This window comes from Telopea speciosissima, chromosome 11, assembly GCF_018873765.1.
Source record: "Telopea speciosissima isolate NSW1024214 ecotype Mountain lineage chromosome 11, Tspe_v1, whole genome shotgun sequence".
NCBI lineage: Eukaryota > Viridiplantae > Streptophyta > Magnoliopsida > Proteales > Proteaceae > Telopea > Telopea speciosissima.
The window spans coordinates 3,660,509-3,678,063 of NC_057926.1; the positions used below are offsets into that span (position 1 = coordinate 3,660,509).

At 39.1% G+C, this 17,555-nt stretch overlaps 1 protein-coding gene across 2 annotated transcripts in view; it reads left to right on the plus strand.

The window, feature by feature from the left end:
- Positions 1-17,555, plus strand: part of LOC122645772 (cyclin-T1-5-like) — a 35,141-nt gene that overhangs the window by 1,209 nt on the left and 16,377 nt on the right. For both annotated transcript variants that reach the window (XM_043839132.1, XM_043839133.1), the window contains exon 2: positions 14,187-14,268. In XM_043839132.1, coding sequence (XP_043695067.1) covers positions 14,187-14,268 — 82 coding nt within the window. The remainder of the gene's footprint in view (positions 1-14,186; positions 14,269-17,555) is intronic.

Consider the following 17,555-nt stretch of genomic DNA (forward strand, 5'->3'; position numbering starts at 1 on the left):
AATGTGGTCAGGCCTACCAAGTAATGCTCATCCAATTTTTAGAACACACACTTTAATCCAAATAACAGGCAAACCACAGAGACACAGATTTACATGGTTTGGCCCATGCTCGGCTTCGTATATTGCTCAATACTCAAACCACAATTTTGATCGCCACTACGATCCTGGAGCCACTACCCCTGGCTTCCACCCTTGCTACAACTAAGGTTAGGGCTACAACTCCACTTTACACAACCAAAACTGTGAAGGTGCTACAATAGCTAGCTTTAGGTAGCCACAACTATCAAGGGGCTACAACCTCTCTTCTGTCTAGCCCCCACTGGACGCTCAGAAGACAAATAACAATGGGCTTATATGTTTTGCCCCCAAATACAAACACAATCAAATACAAATCCCTCCCAAATACATACAAGTATTCATCTAGGCATTTCCATAAACAACTAGCCTACAATGAAATACAATACAATGGGGGTTTGTTCAAATGGTTACCTACAACACTGGGTAACCTCTGGAGATGCTGTAGGCCGGACGTCTCTAATCACCAATGCACTCCTTTGCCTTCGTCCTTCCTCTTTTGCTTCTCCTCAACTTGAGCACAGTATCTGTTCGAGCAAGAACACAAAAGGAGTCTCTCTCAAATTCTGTTCTTCCTCTTCTTCTTCTTCTCTTCTCTACAATCCAACACTCTTCTTTCAGCCCAAAAACCTTTGATGGAGCTTGATGCACTTGAAGAACCCTTCCAAAGGAGCAAACAGTTACCAGCATGAAGGTGATCTTCAAAGGTATTCTTGGAGATTCTCTCTTCTCTCCCTTGGGTTTCTTCTCTCTTTTTCATATAGGTAGGGATAAGAATGAAGTTCCAAAACTTCCTTAAATAGGCTCACAATACTCCTAATCCCATGCATGGTCCAACTGCTTGGTTTAGACTGGTTGCATTTGGCAGAATGACCTTTGCTCAGTCCAGATGGCATAACTCCCTTAGTACCTCTGTATAACTCCGATTGGGCTGATTCTTTTTACATCTGAAATTAGATTCAATAATCTACAACTTTTTTAGAAGTAGCCTTCTTCAAACTTGGAACATGCTCAAAAATGGCTACAACTCAGATGACCTGAAACATTACATGTTGACACTACTACCATGGATCACTCCAGGCATCGACGTCCGTCCTAAACCCAAGGAAGTCGGTGGGATATGTACCTAAGACGAATAAGCCACTGACTAGCATAGAAGCAGGCCACGGACGCCCGTCGTATGACTCACAGAAGACCGTCAATGTCAAAACTGAGCAGAAAGTGCGTCCTTCCATGGAAATTGCCATATCTTTCTTATTAAAGCTCCGATTTCCCTAATTCTTTTTTCTACATACAGAAGACTTGAAGTGCTACATTTCTTACGAAGACACCAACAAACCAGAATCAGTGCATGGATCCCAAAACTGGACTTGAACCTGATGGATATGCAGACACTGCTACCTTGAGTTTACATGTCATGCCCAAAGACCATGCCATATCTTTCTACCCCGATATCGGATTGACCTGATTTAAATTTTGTTGGGAAGAAAACTCAAAGATCTTAATTTTTCATGCTTAGAGTTCCTCCAAATTCCAACTAAAGGACAGCTCAAAAAATCTGCGTAGTTACTGCTACAACATAAACATGTAGTTTTCCTCGCATAACTTCATTGTTCACCATCGCCAACACTTCCTCACCTTTGGCAACATTTCCTCATGCACACTAGGACTTGAACATGCATTCTCATCATACCAACGCACCTCTCAACTTTCTACTCATAACAATGCCAACTGCTAGCTATGCCAGCTAAGCCATCCATCTCACTGACATTGACAACTATACATGATGCCTTCACTCTACCAGCTCAACCATGTTATCAACCAACTCACAGGCTATGCCAACAGAGACGTCTCTCTAACACAGCCACTCACTGATACTAATTGCTGCCATACCATCTGCTCAAACTCTTCTGAAGGTAATGCTTATGCAAAGTTCAACTACAAGCTGCTGCACTATACCTTCAACCTTTGCAAACACCTCAACCTAGATGTCTGTTCAGCTTTGATCTGGCCATCACAAGACCTTCTGCCAGCCACACCAACTGTCCAACTGTCTGCCATTGCCTGCTATCCAGTCATGTCAATGTCATCCCACAAGCAAGCTGCTCACTGTAGCTTCCAACTAATAACTGTCAACTGTCACCTTCCATAGACTACCAGCTTTGCAAACTCTGCTTATCTTCAAATTGACCATCAATATGTCTGCATCTGAGCTCAACTGAGTAAGTGTGTTAACCATCAAGAATACCAACACAAACACACTGCTCAACTGATCTTCCTGGCTGGCTGTGTTGACAACCATGACAACAAAAGCGCAAAAGCTTGTGCTCAACAGATTGATACCCTAAACCTGTTTTTTTTTTTTTCTGTACTGTTCTCCTCTTTTCTTTTCGTTTTATCCATTGATTACAAAGTAAGTTAGACACAGCTATTTGAATTGATACTTTCAATTTCTTACTGATTGACTGTAACTCCTAGCTATTCATGAATTCCCTGAAGATCCTGAATCATAAATCAAAAGGGATCTGTTTACGAGATCGGCAAAATAGTCTAGGTACAAAGCCAAAGCGTCCCGATCATGTCTTATCCCTATTTTTGTTTTACAGTAAGTTCCTGTAATTCACTTCTCTCTTCATATCAATTGCTAGATCTGATTTTGTTCTTGGCACAAAAATTTTATCCTTTTCTGGTTTCTAAAATTCCTACTCTAGCTAGGACTTTTGATACTTCATATCTAGCATTGAATTTCATTTTTTTGCTTCCATACTTTTCTATTGCATTATGTTCTGCTCCTTCTAACGGTTTCAAATTTCAAACTTGAAACTGATATCCTGCTTTTCTACTAAAAGTCTGATTTCAGTTTAATCGATTTTCAAATTCAGTTTTCTAAGTTTGATTTCAGATTTCTGACTGTCATTAGGTTTGTTATTTGGTACTGAAATCAATCTCTAATCTTGTTTGTCTGAACTTTTCATCAATTCTCAGATTTAGGAATTCCTTCAAGTAGGAATCTTCAGATCCTAAGAATCTGACCATTGGATCAATCATGATTTCTGATATTATATTCTCCCATCCGATTAGAGCCTTTGATCAGAAATTTGCTTGAATCTTATTCCTTGATTCTTGGTTTTTAAAATCCTTTGAAAATTTTGGTTTTATTCCTTACATGGGATCCTATCGCGTGCTTCTCTCACACTGGATTTACTGGTTCGATAGCATCCATTAGATAGATGTTGGCAGAATCGTGGGTTAGAAAGAGAGAATGAGAGAATGGAATGACTTAGATTCATTGATAGGTAAGCCCTTCTATTTATAATAGAGGGGAAAGTTACAAGAGACTAAAATAGGCGATGTGGGACTAAAACCCACATAGCCTACTTACACTTAATAACATAAAAACTACCCCAAAAGGACCAGAATACCCCCACGGTATTCTGGAGTACATATTCCGACACTCCCCCTCAAGCTGGATTATACAAAGAATTAAAGAAAGAAAATCCAGCTTGAACTAAAGGAAAAAGAACTCCATAATAATGCTAACACTCCCCCTCAAGTTGGCGCATACAAGGTACTAATGCCCAACTTGAAGAAAATGGGAAAAAAATAAGTTGTAGCAGAATCCAGCTTCAAGACGAATGCAGCTCCCAAATAAACCTTCAAGAACTTAAAAAAATTGATCTTCAAAACTTGGGCAGACTTGATTAGCAAACCGGGATTGGAATGTCTTCCAAAAAAGGCAGCTTTCACCAATCTTCTATTGTTGTCCAGTGATGAATCTCTGAATGATAATCTTGAAGATAAGTAACTAGGGTAGCGAGCAGATGAATCAAGCAGCGGAAAAAAATAACCCAACTGTAGAACCTCATATAGGCAGGCAATAGCCAAACATCTTCAATACTTTAATACCAATTTCCCCCTTACGGCAAACTCACCCTAATAACATAGTAGATACCCATTGGCAATGGTGAAAACTCTGATCTTCTATGTTTTGCACCAATAGTTCCTGCAAGTTCTGCTTTCTGCAATGACTGCAGTATGCTGTACATAATCCCCCCCTCACGTGTAGTACACGTGGACATAGCAGAGATGATGTAAGAGATAGGGCAAAAACATAATATTCCAGAATTTTCCAAAAGGTACCAAGGGTAATGGAAAGAGAAGAAATGGCAATTTAGAGAATACCATAAACTTCCAAGGTGGTTATGGGTATATGCCAAAGGTATGGTTTGGGAGGTGGTGAAGTGAAAAAAAGCAGTGGGATAACGAACCATGGACAAAGCAACACAGTAATTTACAACCTTCTTTCAATTGATCAAACTAATTCCAAAATGCCAATCTCCAATGATCAGATCTGAATTATAAAAAACAGGTCTAATTTGTAGAAGGAGAAGGCACCATTTTGCAAAAACTTGATCGATCTTCACACAAGGAAGTACCAGTGTGCAAAATTCCAAACTATAAACTCCCACATGCTAAATAGAACTGACAAAGATATTTGGACAGCAATGGATATAAGAAGCTTCAACAAAAAACTTGGATCAGATCTGAATTTGTGAACAATGCTAGGATCAAGCTCTCAAAGTGAGCCGGATATGAACCAGAAAAGCTTCACATAACTAAATAGGTTTGTAGTTGCAACCAATAACCGTGGAACACACTGTTGTAATCCCAAATAAACTGATCTCCAGGGTAGTAGATTCAAGTCTTCAATAATGAAAGAAATTCTATCTCCAATAGTAGGATACTCAGTCTCAATAATAGGGCAGCAGTAGTCCACATAAAGGCAGTAGTAACATGTAAACCAGTCATGCTTACAGAAGCCAATCAATAAAACCAGCAATATATGTAGTAAAGCTCAATAGAACCAGCAAATATACGATAAAGAACCCGACAGATCCATAGGTAGTTGAAGCAGCCGGCCACATAGGAACAAGCCACATAGGAACAAGTAAAAAAATAGGTTGAAGATTGGAGAAACCGAGCCATAAGAATGAACCTGAATTTTTTCCAAAAAGAACTGATGAATGTTGCTGAAATATGAGTTGAATACTCCTCTGATGGTTATAAAACTCTCCTCAAAAAATCAGCAAGAGTGGACTGCCCTAACCCTTAGATCGATTATAGTCAGGGTTTTGTAAAAAAACCTTGAAAAGTGAAGATCGATTGTAGGGAAGGGGGCTTCAACAAAAGTGATGATGACTTGTCAAAGGTGATGTCTTCTGGTAATAGATGCTGACCACAACTGCGGGAATGGATCTCCAGGTCGAATAACCAATCTCCTTGGTGAGTGAGACTTGATCTTTAAGTGGGAGAAACACAAAAAATTGCAGAAAAAATAGGGCAACAGCTATCTTGTGTAATATAACTTCTTCAAGCCATGAATAGTTGAAGTAGAATGTCCCTCTTGATGGTAGAAACACCTCAAAAAACCTCCAACAGCAGCAATCAACCCTAACCCTAAAATCGATGTGTCAGGGTTTTGTAAAACCCTGAAAAGGAGGATCGATTGGGATTAGGGGTCTTCAAACACTTGGAAAGAGGCTAAGACTGAGGTCGAGTGGTCCTTGTAGTTGCAGTAATCATCCTTCCAAAAATCAGAAAAATCTGAAACCTGTAACCCTAATGTCGATTTGAGTCAGGGTTTTAACAGGTACCAAAAAATAGCAGGTTGAGAAGGTTTTGCTGTAAAAACAAATCCAGCCATCAGAAAGTGTCCAAACTTAGGTCGATTAAGGCTTGTAGTAGAAGGGAATCACCCCTAAAAAATCAGTTGTATTTGAAAAGGGAAACCCCAAAATTGATTGGAGTCAAGGTTTTGAAAAAAACCCTGACAAGTTGAGATCGATTTGGGTATGGAGGCTAGAAAAGTGAACAAAAGATGGAGAGAAAGAAAGAAAGGGAAGGAAGACTATGGAATAAGGTAGAAGAGTGCTGAAAAAGGCTGCATGAGGGGCTCCAACAATGGAGGATCAGTCTTCATTAGGTAGAAATCAGATCTCCAAAAAATTCTGGACAGCTCCAATATCGCAGGTATGGGTCCAGCAGATTTCGAACATAATTTTTTTTAATAAAAAAAGGTAGAAAGGGAGGGGGGCAGCAACTAAATCATTGATATGCTGTGTTTACCTCATTAGTGCTGCCTCTTTACAAGGTTGAGAGGAAGAAGAACAGAGGAAGGAGAAGCCGAGAAAGGGAGAAGAAGGGAGAAGTTGATTGAAGAGATGGATTAAGGTTTTCTCCTCTTTTTCTAACCTAGATCAGACTAGCTTTGATACCATGTTGGCAGAATCGTGGGCTAGAAAAGAGAGAATGAGAGAATAATTGCTTGTATTAATTGATAGGTAGCCCTTCTATTTATAATAGAGGGTAAAGTTACAAGAGACTAAAATAGGCGATGTGGGACTAAAACCGACATAGCCTACTTACACTTAATAACATAAAAACTATCCCAAAAGGATCAGAATACCCCCACGGTATTCTGGAGTACATATTCCAACAACAGATATGGTTCCCCCCTTCCCTTTCCTAGTATCACAATTTTCTTTCGTGAGGCTAATGGTAGTTCTATTCAGAATCTTAAAAGATTTCTAAATTTCTTATGTGTGCATTTGACTGAAGATCAACCTTGGTAAAGAGCAAGTTGGCAAGAATCACTTTTAACGGAAAAAATTATTTTGAAAATCTTGAATAAAATGATTTTTTTTTTTGTCAATGTTCTTGGATATTAAAGTGACTAATGTCCTTTTAAGTTTCTTGGCCTTTAATTCGGAAGCAGGCTGAGGTCACTGGTTTGTTGGAACTATCAATTGAGTAGTGTGCCATGAGAGGCTGGCAGGGTTGAAAAGGAACTAGCTGCCTTTTGGGGATAAAAGTACTTTCATCAAATCTATTCTGTTTTATACCTTCCGGTGTACATGTTGTATGCTAAAAATGCTTGTTAGACTAAGCAAATATAGGAAATTTTTTATTGGAATTCTTCTGCGGACTTGGGAAGGCTAGCAAAGATCACCTCATGATGGTTTCAATCTAATTCCACCATAGAACCAGAATCCCATTATCATAATCAAAGGGCTACACAAACCAGTAGCTTGAACACTGAAATTACTCCCAATATATAAATCTAATCAGCTCCAAATTATCAGCAGTAATAGACCTCCCTAGGATACATTACTATCTCCAAATGTGATCTCAATCCAACGGTAGGATGTAGAGATATTGTATGTGCCAAAATAGTAAGTAGACTCCATAATTAGAAACCAATCAATATCTAAGCATCAGCACAGCAGTTCATTCTCAAACTAACAACAAATCCTGGGTTCAATAACCCCAAATTACGGTCACTATGGGCCCATAAGTGACAAATACCTGAATTAGAGTGAGTCAGGTTTGTAAATACTAGGAACAGTTTAGGACCCTTTTGGCAAGCAACAGTACGTAGGACTGAATTGTAAATAAGTTCAAAAGGGAAGGATGGTATTTAAAATGGTCTAAGGAATAAAATAGAGCAACAGTAGAGAATAAAGTGGTTTAAGGTAATTAAGGACAATTATGTCCTAATTTGTAATTTTGAGAATAGGTCATCCCCTACCTCCTGATCTAAACAATCTAGCAGTAACCCAACTTCGCTTCAGGTGTGATAGCTAACTCAATACGAAACCATTCCAACTGAAATTTTAGGATTAAGCTCCTAACCCTCAGCCCTCATGAATACTCTCAATGATAGGCCAAATAATCTGTTGCAATAGTAATAGGTAATCCCTGAAACTAACCTGGGTGGTAGTTACAGGTTCAGTCCTGGTTGCTTTCTAAATCTCACTGCAGAGTCGTCCTTTCGAGCCCAAAGTGAACAGGAAAGGTCGCCCACAACAGAGGCTTTGATGCACTGAATCTCAGGTTAAAAGAACATGAATCAAGATAGACCAAACTCTTTTACGGATCTCAAAACTCACACCAAATCAGGGTAACGTCAATAAAGAGACATAATAGGAAGAAAAGAGAAGAAACCAGAGAAAAGGAAGAGGAAGGAATATGAATAACAGAAAAGGAAATACAGAACAGAGGTATTAGGAAAAACACACCTAGAATGGGATTCAGAACTGAATCGATGGAGGAGGGAGAAGGCATAGGTTAGCAAACTAGCAATCACATAACAGCTTCAAAATTCGGAAATTTATATTCGATCCAATTATCACATTGTCAGTTACATCCAAATCCAAATGTAAAAGAAAGAAAAATTCCTAAACAAAAGTTTGAAAATGAGTTCCAAGCTAATTTGGACTCACTCCTATGTAGCTAACAAAGAGATAATGTTCAAATGGAAATTGACGAAAGTAACCATACATGTAGCTGCATTAACTCTCCCGCTCTTAAAAGAATTCCACTCCGTCGAGTTAAGTCACGAACCCAAGATGCCCTTGTAATGAATTTGACGATGAGGTGGCACATATCTCGGCGAAGACGATCGGACTGTAGTTCCATGAGTTGGGAGGAGATGCTAACATATTAGTATAGGAGAGAAAATGTCACCACCGAGGCATATCAGTCAATTTATGAGGCCACATCAGATATGTTAAACCCTCCTTGTTTTACTTGATGGTGTTATGTGCACCATCATATAGTGTAGGAGCCTAACGCTGCCACGGTCGGTCCCAAGAAAATGTCACTATGTGCTAGGGGCTGACTAGGTAAGGTACTTGGTACTAAATAGGCCCAAATTGTAGATTAACTCGTACGATTGCAACGGCTTCTTTTCTAGCATTAGGGCTAAAACCTCAAACATAAAATTTCTTCAAAAGATGTTTTTGCAGGAGGTTAAGTTCCCTAAGTCTGTGGAGATGAGGTTCACTTTCGCTCATGTTTCTGTTGGCGTGAAATCCTCATCATACAGTAGAGTACCCTTTTGTTGGAAGAGAATAGCTTTCTTTACTAGTCCATTCGCGAAGTAAGACTTCCCTTCTATCAAAAGAGGGGAGCCTTCTCTAGTAGTCTATTCGCGAAGTAAGACTAGCTGAGTTAGCTTCAACCTCGTCATCATGACCATCGTTAGGGCCATCATTTGGATCTAGAGGACAACCTTTATAAACCTCATGTAATTATTTTTCTTGACCATAGTTAGAGGACGGCCTGACCGGACTTGTTGGGACTATTGTTACTGAAGTGACCCTTCTCACCACAATTGCTGCACACAATATTCTTTAGTCAGTCACTACCTTTGGAGGCCTCTAGCTTCTTTTTGTCAATCTTATAGGGCTAAATTTTTCTTTCTTCATTCTTGGGCATAGGTCTATAGGTTGAATAAGTCTTTAGTATGTCCTTCAAATAACTGTACTTTTCTTCAACGGTCTTGACATTTACAGTTGCGCATCGGCTGATCTGAAGTCCCTGTTGGCAAGCTTTAATAGGATCTCTATGTTCAGCCCATTATGCATAGTTGTCACGGCGTCTAGGCGACCCAAGGCAGTGGAGAGGGTCCAAGGCGCCCATGGCGCCCGCCTAGGCAACCAAGGCGTCTGGACGCCTTGGCAACTATGCATTGATGTACCTTAATACCGGGGCTGATCTATCTCTTAGAGTCTGCATTGGTAGGACAATTAATGGAATACTATGGTGTTGTTATCCACACTTTTATTGCCTTGGTGGAAGCTGACCATCTTATGGAAGAGCACTTTGTCAAAATTCGGAGGAACAATTTTTTCATTCAATATTTGTTTCATAATCTCCCAATTGGTGACTGGTCCAAGTTGTCTGATAATTTTCAACTGCAAAACATCATTCCACCACGAACAAGCTTACCCAGCGAATATGATGAGAATAAGTTCACATTTTGTCATCTAGAAAGGACTCGTGGGAGAAAATCTTCATGTCCCTTCCTGCCATTGAACTTTGGAACCTCTACCTTGATGCCATAATCCTTGTCAGAAAACTGTTGCGTGACATTCTAGGGAATAATTGGCTCAAGTTGATGTCTCGGAGGTGTATCTGGAATTTGTAAATTTCCAAATTGAGGAACTGGTGTAGATGGTCCTACTTCATCTCACTTTTTGGTTTTTTATAAAGACAAGAATTTCAGCATGAGTGTTTAAGTCTCTTCCATGAACTTGTCATATTTTGCTTCACTACTTAGCTGGTTTTCCTATTATTCGTTGTATAGCTTATGGATCTCAGGGTTGGTGATGCGAGAGGGTTCGGTCATGGTTAGAAGTTGTAAGAAATTTGGTTTTGATCCCAATTAATGCGATCCCGGGTTCAATAACCCCAATTAAGGTCTCTATGGGCCCACAAGTGACAAATAACTCAATTTAAGTGAGTTAGGACAGTTTGTAAATACTAGGAACAGTTTAGAACCCTTTTGGCAAGCAACAGTACTTAGGACTCGATTGTAAATAAGTTCAAAAGGGAAGGATGGTATTTAGAATGGTCTAAGGAATAAAATAGAGCAACAGTAGAGAATAAAGGGGTTTAAGGTAATTAAGGACAATTACGTCCTAATTTGTAATATCAAGAATAGGTCATCCCCTACCTCCTGATCTAAACAATCTAGCAGTAAGCCAACTTCATTTCAGGTGTGATAGCTCACTCAATATGAAACCATTCCAACTGAAATTTTAGGATTAAGCTCCTAAACCTCAGCCCTCATGAATACACTCGATAATGAGCCAAATAATTGGATGCAATAATAATAGGAAATCCCTGGAACGAGATGATGACTTATATTAAGAGGGTTGCCAAAGAAGTTCTAGGGGAAGTGAAGGGTAGGCATCAGGCCCTAGGGAGACTTGGTGGTGGGATGAGGAGGTTCAAGCAGCCATAAAGACCAAGAACGAGAGGTTTAAGACATGGCAACGGACTAAAGAAACAAAAGATAAAAAGAGGTATAATGTGGCCAGAAACGAGGCTAAGAAGATAGTGAGGATGGCTAGGGCGAGGAAATATGAGGAGCTCTATATTCATTTAAACACAAAGGAAGAGGAAAAAGCTATTTATAAAATAGCCAAAATGAGAGAAAGGAAAGAGTAGAGATTTAGACTAGGTGAGATGTATAAAAGGGGAGGATGGAAGAGTGTTGATAAGGGACGAGGACATTGTGAGGAGATGGGATGAGTATATTTGTGAACTACTAAATGGAGATAGTTCGAGTTTGAATGAACCGGATGATTGCTTTATTCATCAAGACACCACTCATCATAGATATGTATGAAAGGTTGGTGTGGCAGAAGTTAAAGAAGCTTTACAAAAGATGAAAGTAGGTAAGACACCAGGCCCTAATGAGATCCCAATAGAAGTGTGGAAGACCCTAGGAGTATGTAGGGTATATTGGTTAACCAAGTTATTTAACAGCATTATGAACACAAGGAAAATGCCAGATGAATGGAGGAGAAGCATTATGGTTTCGATCTACAAAAATAAGGGTGATATTCAGAGCTGCAAGAACTAAAGAAGCATAAAACTAATGAGTCATACTATGAAACTTTGGGAGAAGGTTATTAAAGCCCTTCTGAGAAGAGAGACTCATATCTCAAAGAATCAATTTGGTTTTATGCCAGGTAAATCCACGACAGAAGCTATCTACCAATTGAGGAGTCTCATGGAAAGATGTAGAGCTAGCAAGAAGGATCTCCATATGGTCTTTATTGACCTGGAGAAAGCTTATGACAGAGTCCCTAGAGATATAATCCGGAATGTTCTTGCGAAGAGAGGAGTGTCAAGTAAATATATAGATGTAATTAAAGATATGTATGAGGGTGTGGTGACTAGTGTGAGATATGTAGGAGGCCAGGGAAAGGAATTCTCAATTACGGTTGGATTATGTCAAGGATCAGCCCTAAGCCCTTATTTGTTTGTGCTTATCATTGTTGAAGTAACCAAGAACATCCAAGACAAGGTCCCGTGGTGTATGCTCTTTGCCGATGATATTGTTTTGATGAATGAGACAAAAGCTGGGATTAACACTAAGTTAGAGATGTGGAGATCAACCTTGGAAATAGTAGGCTTTAAAATTAGTAGATCAAAGGCGGAGTATATGATGTGTAATTTTAGTCACACTATGATGTATAATGACATGGTGAAAATTGAGGAGAAAGAGATACCGCCAAGTGACTATTTTAGATATCTGGGGTCTACCATAAACAAAGAAGGTGACATAGATGATGATGTGTCACAGAGAATTAAGATGGGATGGATGAAGTGGAGAGGTGTGACTGACATATCCCTTTACTTTGATGATGATGTGTCACAGAGAATTTTCTGGGCTATCCTCTTTCCTCTTACTTTCACTTTCCTTTCATTTTCCATTTCTCACTTCTCTTATCTCTTTCCTTCATTTTTATTCTTCTTGCTTTTATTTTCCGTCATGAAGGCCTTAGTTTTCCCTACTTTGTTTTGATAGGATCCATGTAGCCGACCCCATTTAGTTGGGATAAGGCCGAGTAGTAGTTGTTGTTGTTGTTGTAATAATAGGAAATCCCTGAAACTAACCTGGGTGGTAGTTACAGGCTCAGTTCTGGTTGTTTTGTAAAATCTTTGAGCCCAAAGTGAAGAGGATAGGTCGCCCACGATAGAGGTATTGATGCACAGAATCTCAGGTCAAAAGAGCATGAATCAAGAGAGATCAAACTTTCTTTTACAGATCTCAAAACTCGCACCAAAAAGGGGTAATGTCTGTAAAGAGACATAATAGAAAAAAAAAAAGAAAGAAACCAGTGGAAGGGAAGAAGGAAGATGAATAACAGAAAAGGAAATAGAGAACAGAGGTATAAGGAAGAACACACGTAGAAAGAGATTCAGAACTGAAACAATGGAAGACGGAGAAGGCATAGGTTTGCAACTAGCAATCACATCACAGCTTTAAAATTTCAGAAATTTCTATTCAATACAATCATCCTATTGTGGGCTACATCCAAATATATAAAAGAGAGAGAAAAGTTCCTAAACAAGATGCCAGGTTTCACCTTTTCTGCCGCTAGCCAGACAACACCGTCCCTGGCCGGCCCTCATTCGGTCAGGTGTTCTAACTCTAAGACCGAAAATAGAATTCCAAGATATAATTTGGATTCTCACTCCTGGCTAACAAAGAAATAAATGCTAAAATAAAAATTGGCAAAAACAAACACGACTATTAAATAAAACCCCTATATGTAGCTGCATCAATCCAACATAGGCTCTAATAATCCAACTTAGATTAGAGGAAGCCATGTTGTAACTGGGAATCCACCCAAAATAACCCTTTTTAATCGATCCTAAGCTCTAATAATCTAACTCGGATTAGAGGAAGTCTATCCTCATTCACCATAAATCGACAGAGCTTAATAGCAGAGAAAATTTCATTACTATATTAGAAAACTTGTGGTCCTAATTACTACACATAATATGGGCCCATCCAACAAATCTATTACAAGGAAAATTCATTGAACTATACTCCAATATAGTAATAACCTATACCAACTTTAGTTTGACTAAAATAAGCCCCTTTTGTGACTTCCCTGTATCAACTATACTTTTTCCTTGTCAAATTATATGTGCCTTATTCTTTTTTGTTTGTTTAAAAAAAGGGTGCTGGGAAGCTTACATGCAGCATTTTATTGAAGGGTAGATATCTTTTCTGTGCCTAGTGAAGGTTAATGTTCCATGACTTGCCATTTGGAAGTATATGGTTTGGTCCATGCGGTAAGGGGGCCCATCCATCCCATTTGGGTGATTTTGTTCGCAACAACCTTAATCCCAACTAGCAGAGGTAGCGTCACAAAATTGAAAAAAAAAAACCCATTTCTTATTTTTACATTATTTCCCTCTTGTAGCAATTTCATAAAATTTTTGAATAGGTTTACTTACTCATTTTGAGCTGAAATTTTTTGAGATGGGTGCGGGGCCTTCTAACCACATGGAACCACACGTCCAATCATGTAGCAGGTTTTGAGCCATTAAAGTTGAGTAGGTATAGTGAAAGATAGAAGGAACCTCCTTGAGTACAGTTTTGAAGAAATGAGACAGTTTTTTTCTTTTTCTTCATTCTGTTTTGTTATTTCCCACTATTCTATATTGTGGCTGTGCTCAACTGTGGCCAAGGAGTTTTGAGTTACTAAAAAATGTATAACAAGAAATTGCTTTTAATGCAGACCCCAGGTGACAATAGCTACAGCAATAATATTTTGCCATCGTTTTTTTCTTCGTCAATCTCATGCAAAGAATGATCGGAGGGTGAGTACTTATGGTTTTATTCCAAATTTATCTATATATGTTTTTGTTGTGTGCTACAGTTCACTTTTTATGTCATTCTGGCTGGAGTTGTAGCAAATATATTGATCTATGTGCATGTTCCTTGCGCAGGATTTATTTATGGATCTAGATTGTTATCCACCCCCTCTATCCGGCAAAGACAGTCGTTCCATTTTTTGGCTGTCTTGAATTCTGTCCATGTCTTAAATCAAATAATGAGTTTTTGATAAGTTTGCCCTTTGCATTGACTACCACATTCATTTAGTACTGCCCAGTTTGAAAAGAGTAAACAAGTAATGGGAGGGCAATATTGGTAATTGAGAGTTTTTAATGCTGTAACCACTCCTTAAACTTCAAAACATTTCAGGGAGGACAATCATTGCAGGACAGAGGGAGTATAAGTTAATGGCAGTGTTCCCATGGAATGCTGGATCGGGCAGTCGGACCATGGGCCAATCAGCCTGGGTGGTCCGTTCTAACGCTCGGACCGTTAGTTTTCTGATTCTTCAGATTGGATGGTTGGATCGTTGAACCGTCCTAGTCTTCAGGAGCACCCTGTTTTATAAAAGAGTGTCCCAGTGCACAAGGCTCCTGCTACTGCAGGGTCTGGGAGGGGCAAATGTACGCAGCCTTACCCCCTGCTTCACAGCAGAGGCTGTTTCCAAAGGAGCACCCTGTTTTATAAAAAGTAAAAAAAAATTTGTCCGGCTGCATTTTGAGAGAGTCAAACCCAAGCCCTCTCTATTAAAGTACCAAAGACTAAACAGCATTCTGTTTCATGCATGTAGTTACATATTTCACAAAAAGTAATATATATACCATAAAAAAGGGTTACCTATAGAATCATTTGAACCATCGGGCCATCGACCTTTTAGTCTCAATGGTCCAATGACCCATGCAGTTTAAAAATATTGGTTTTTGGTGATACAATGACCTTCTGGTTTTATTTAGGTACCTGCCCACATCAGCTGGCTACTATATGCAATGGATATTCAGCTGTTATAGTCTTTTATAACACTATTGAATTTGCTATATCATTTCAAGCTCAAAATGTGAATTGTCATCGATTATATCTCATGGATTCTAAAAAACATGTTTTTGAGCTAATAGGGTCACTTTTAGAAAATAAAACATTGATCAAATTAGATTCATTCGAATGAACAGTGGAGTTAAGTTGTAGACCAAGTATGAACAGTTTAATTTCATTGAGACGTGTGTGTGTGTGTTACAAAGTAAAAGAAACCAGCAATTGAAAAGAGAAAGAAAAGAAGATAATGGAGAAGAAGAAGAAAACTACTGATTGGAAGAAAGGAGTTGGGTACTTCTAATGGAGTTGACTATATCTACAAATGGGTTTTAGGCTGCAACTCAGTTGATGGGATCACCACAGCTACTTTAAAACCAGAATTAGAGAATTTTAATAACTCAAAATCCAATAGTCTGATCACCCTAAGTTCTTGTTGAGGGGAGAAATAATGGGATGGAATGAATCCCCAAAATATGACACAAATCTGATGGTTAGATTAGGCTATACAGAATATGTTTCAAAAATTGCAAGTAAAACACCAGAAATTTAGGAACTTCAGTAATTTTCAGTCCAATTGTTAGATCAGAACTAAACTTGTACTGTATGCTCCCTATGGAGTGAGGTCCAATACTCAAATGGTTAGATCAGAACTAAACTTGTACTGTATGTTTCCTATGGAGTGAGGAACAAACCCTCTAAAGATCAGTCCAATCCAAATCCAAGGGCTAGATGTCCTTTTGTGTAGATTCCTAGATGCAGCAAGAAAGCACCAAAAGGAAGGGGGTACTGGCACTTATGAAAACAGCGAACAACTGATGTTAAAAAATTTTAGTAATCCCCCCCCCCCCCCCAAAATAAATAAATAAATAAAAGGAACAGGCTGATGAATCCTTAGTATGAGGTTGATGAATCTCCCAGAAAATTAAAGAAAAGAAATTAGAAAACAAGAGCTTTACTTACCACCATAGGGAAGAAGAAGAGTAAGGGAAAGGGATATGATCCGATTTCCCACCTGATCTTGACCCAATTCCCTCCATTCGATCTCAGATTCCCACGAATGTGGCTACTGTCTCTCACACAGCTGAATCTGCTTCTCACAGATCCATATAGAAAAAGCCATTATCTCTATTCATAAAAACTGTCGGCCGGGGGGGGGGGGGAAGTGCTCCAAGAGCTTATAATCTTACATGGTTAAACAGAAACATAAAAAACTTGATTCATATTGGCCATAGGAATAACTATTAGCCAATAGAAAACAAGTGTCAACACAATAGGACTTAAAGTAAACAAACATATCCTATAAAGGAGTTTAAAAACAAATAACAGCTAGGTGTAGTCCTAAAACAACTAGGAAACCCAATTATACTTGGCTTGGAACTTATTAATGTTGTTCCAGCCTTGCAAACATCCAATTAAAAATAAAAATAAACCCAATAAAAGCCCACAACCTGAGTGTTGTGGTGAACCAGAACCCTCAACCTGAATCAACTCACTGAGTAGGTGACTCAGTGAGTAGAAGCTGCCCTTCTCCTTTGTTGTTACTTTTAAAGTACCTATCCTGCTGTTGATCTGCATCAATTCTCCCCACGGCTTGAAAACATTTGTTTCCGACAAAAGGAGAAAGGGACATATAGTGCTCATAAAGGTCCGGATTGAGATGCTTGAGGTTGTCAGGATGTATCCAGGTGCAGTCGGTTCTTGGACGCCCTTTCCATTTAATAAGGAAGGAATGGTAACCACCGCCCTTCCGAGTGGCAATATATCTGTTGTCCGCATATTCTCTATCTCAATTCTCATATGTTGCTTATGGCCATGTCATCAGGCAATTCCAATACTTTAGCATTTGGCCCATTTTCGATGGTAGAGCTTTGTGTTGGTGCCAGGGGAAAACCTTTCTTGAGCAATGCGAACAATTGCCATTTCTCTAGGCTGAAACTCTATACATCATTGATGATGATCAGCCGTTGCTTTATAAGAACCATTGCTAATGGCAATATGGTGACATATGTCGGCATGGACCTTAGTGATATGTCGTATAAACTCATCTGCTTCAATACTAATGTGTGTGTGAGGCAGAAGGGGAACAAAATCACCAAGGCACCTTGGTTTAACTGCGAGAACTATTGCGAAGGGAGTACGATTCGTAGTCCTATTAACCGAACTGTTATAAGCAAATTCAATGATGTCAAGGATGGGCGGCCAAGTCTTTTCATAGTCACAAACTAGGCAATTTAGGAAGTTA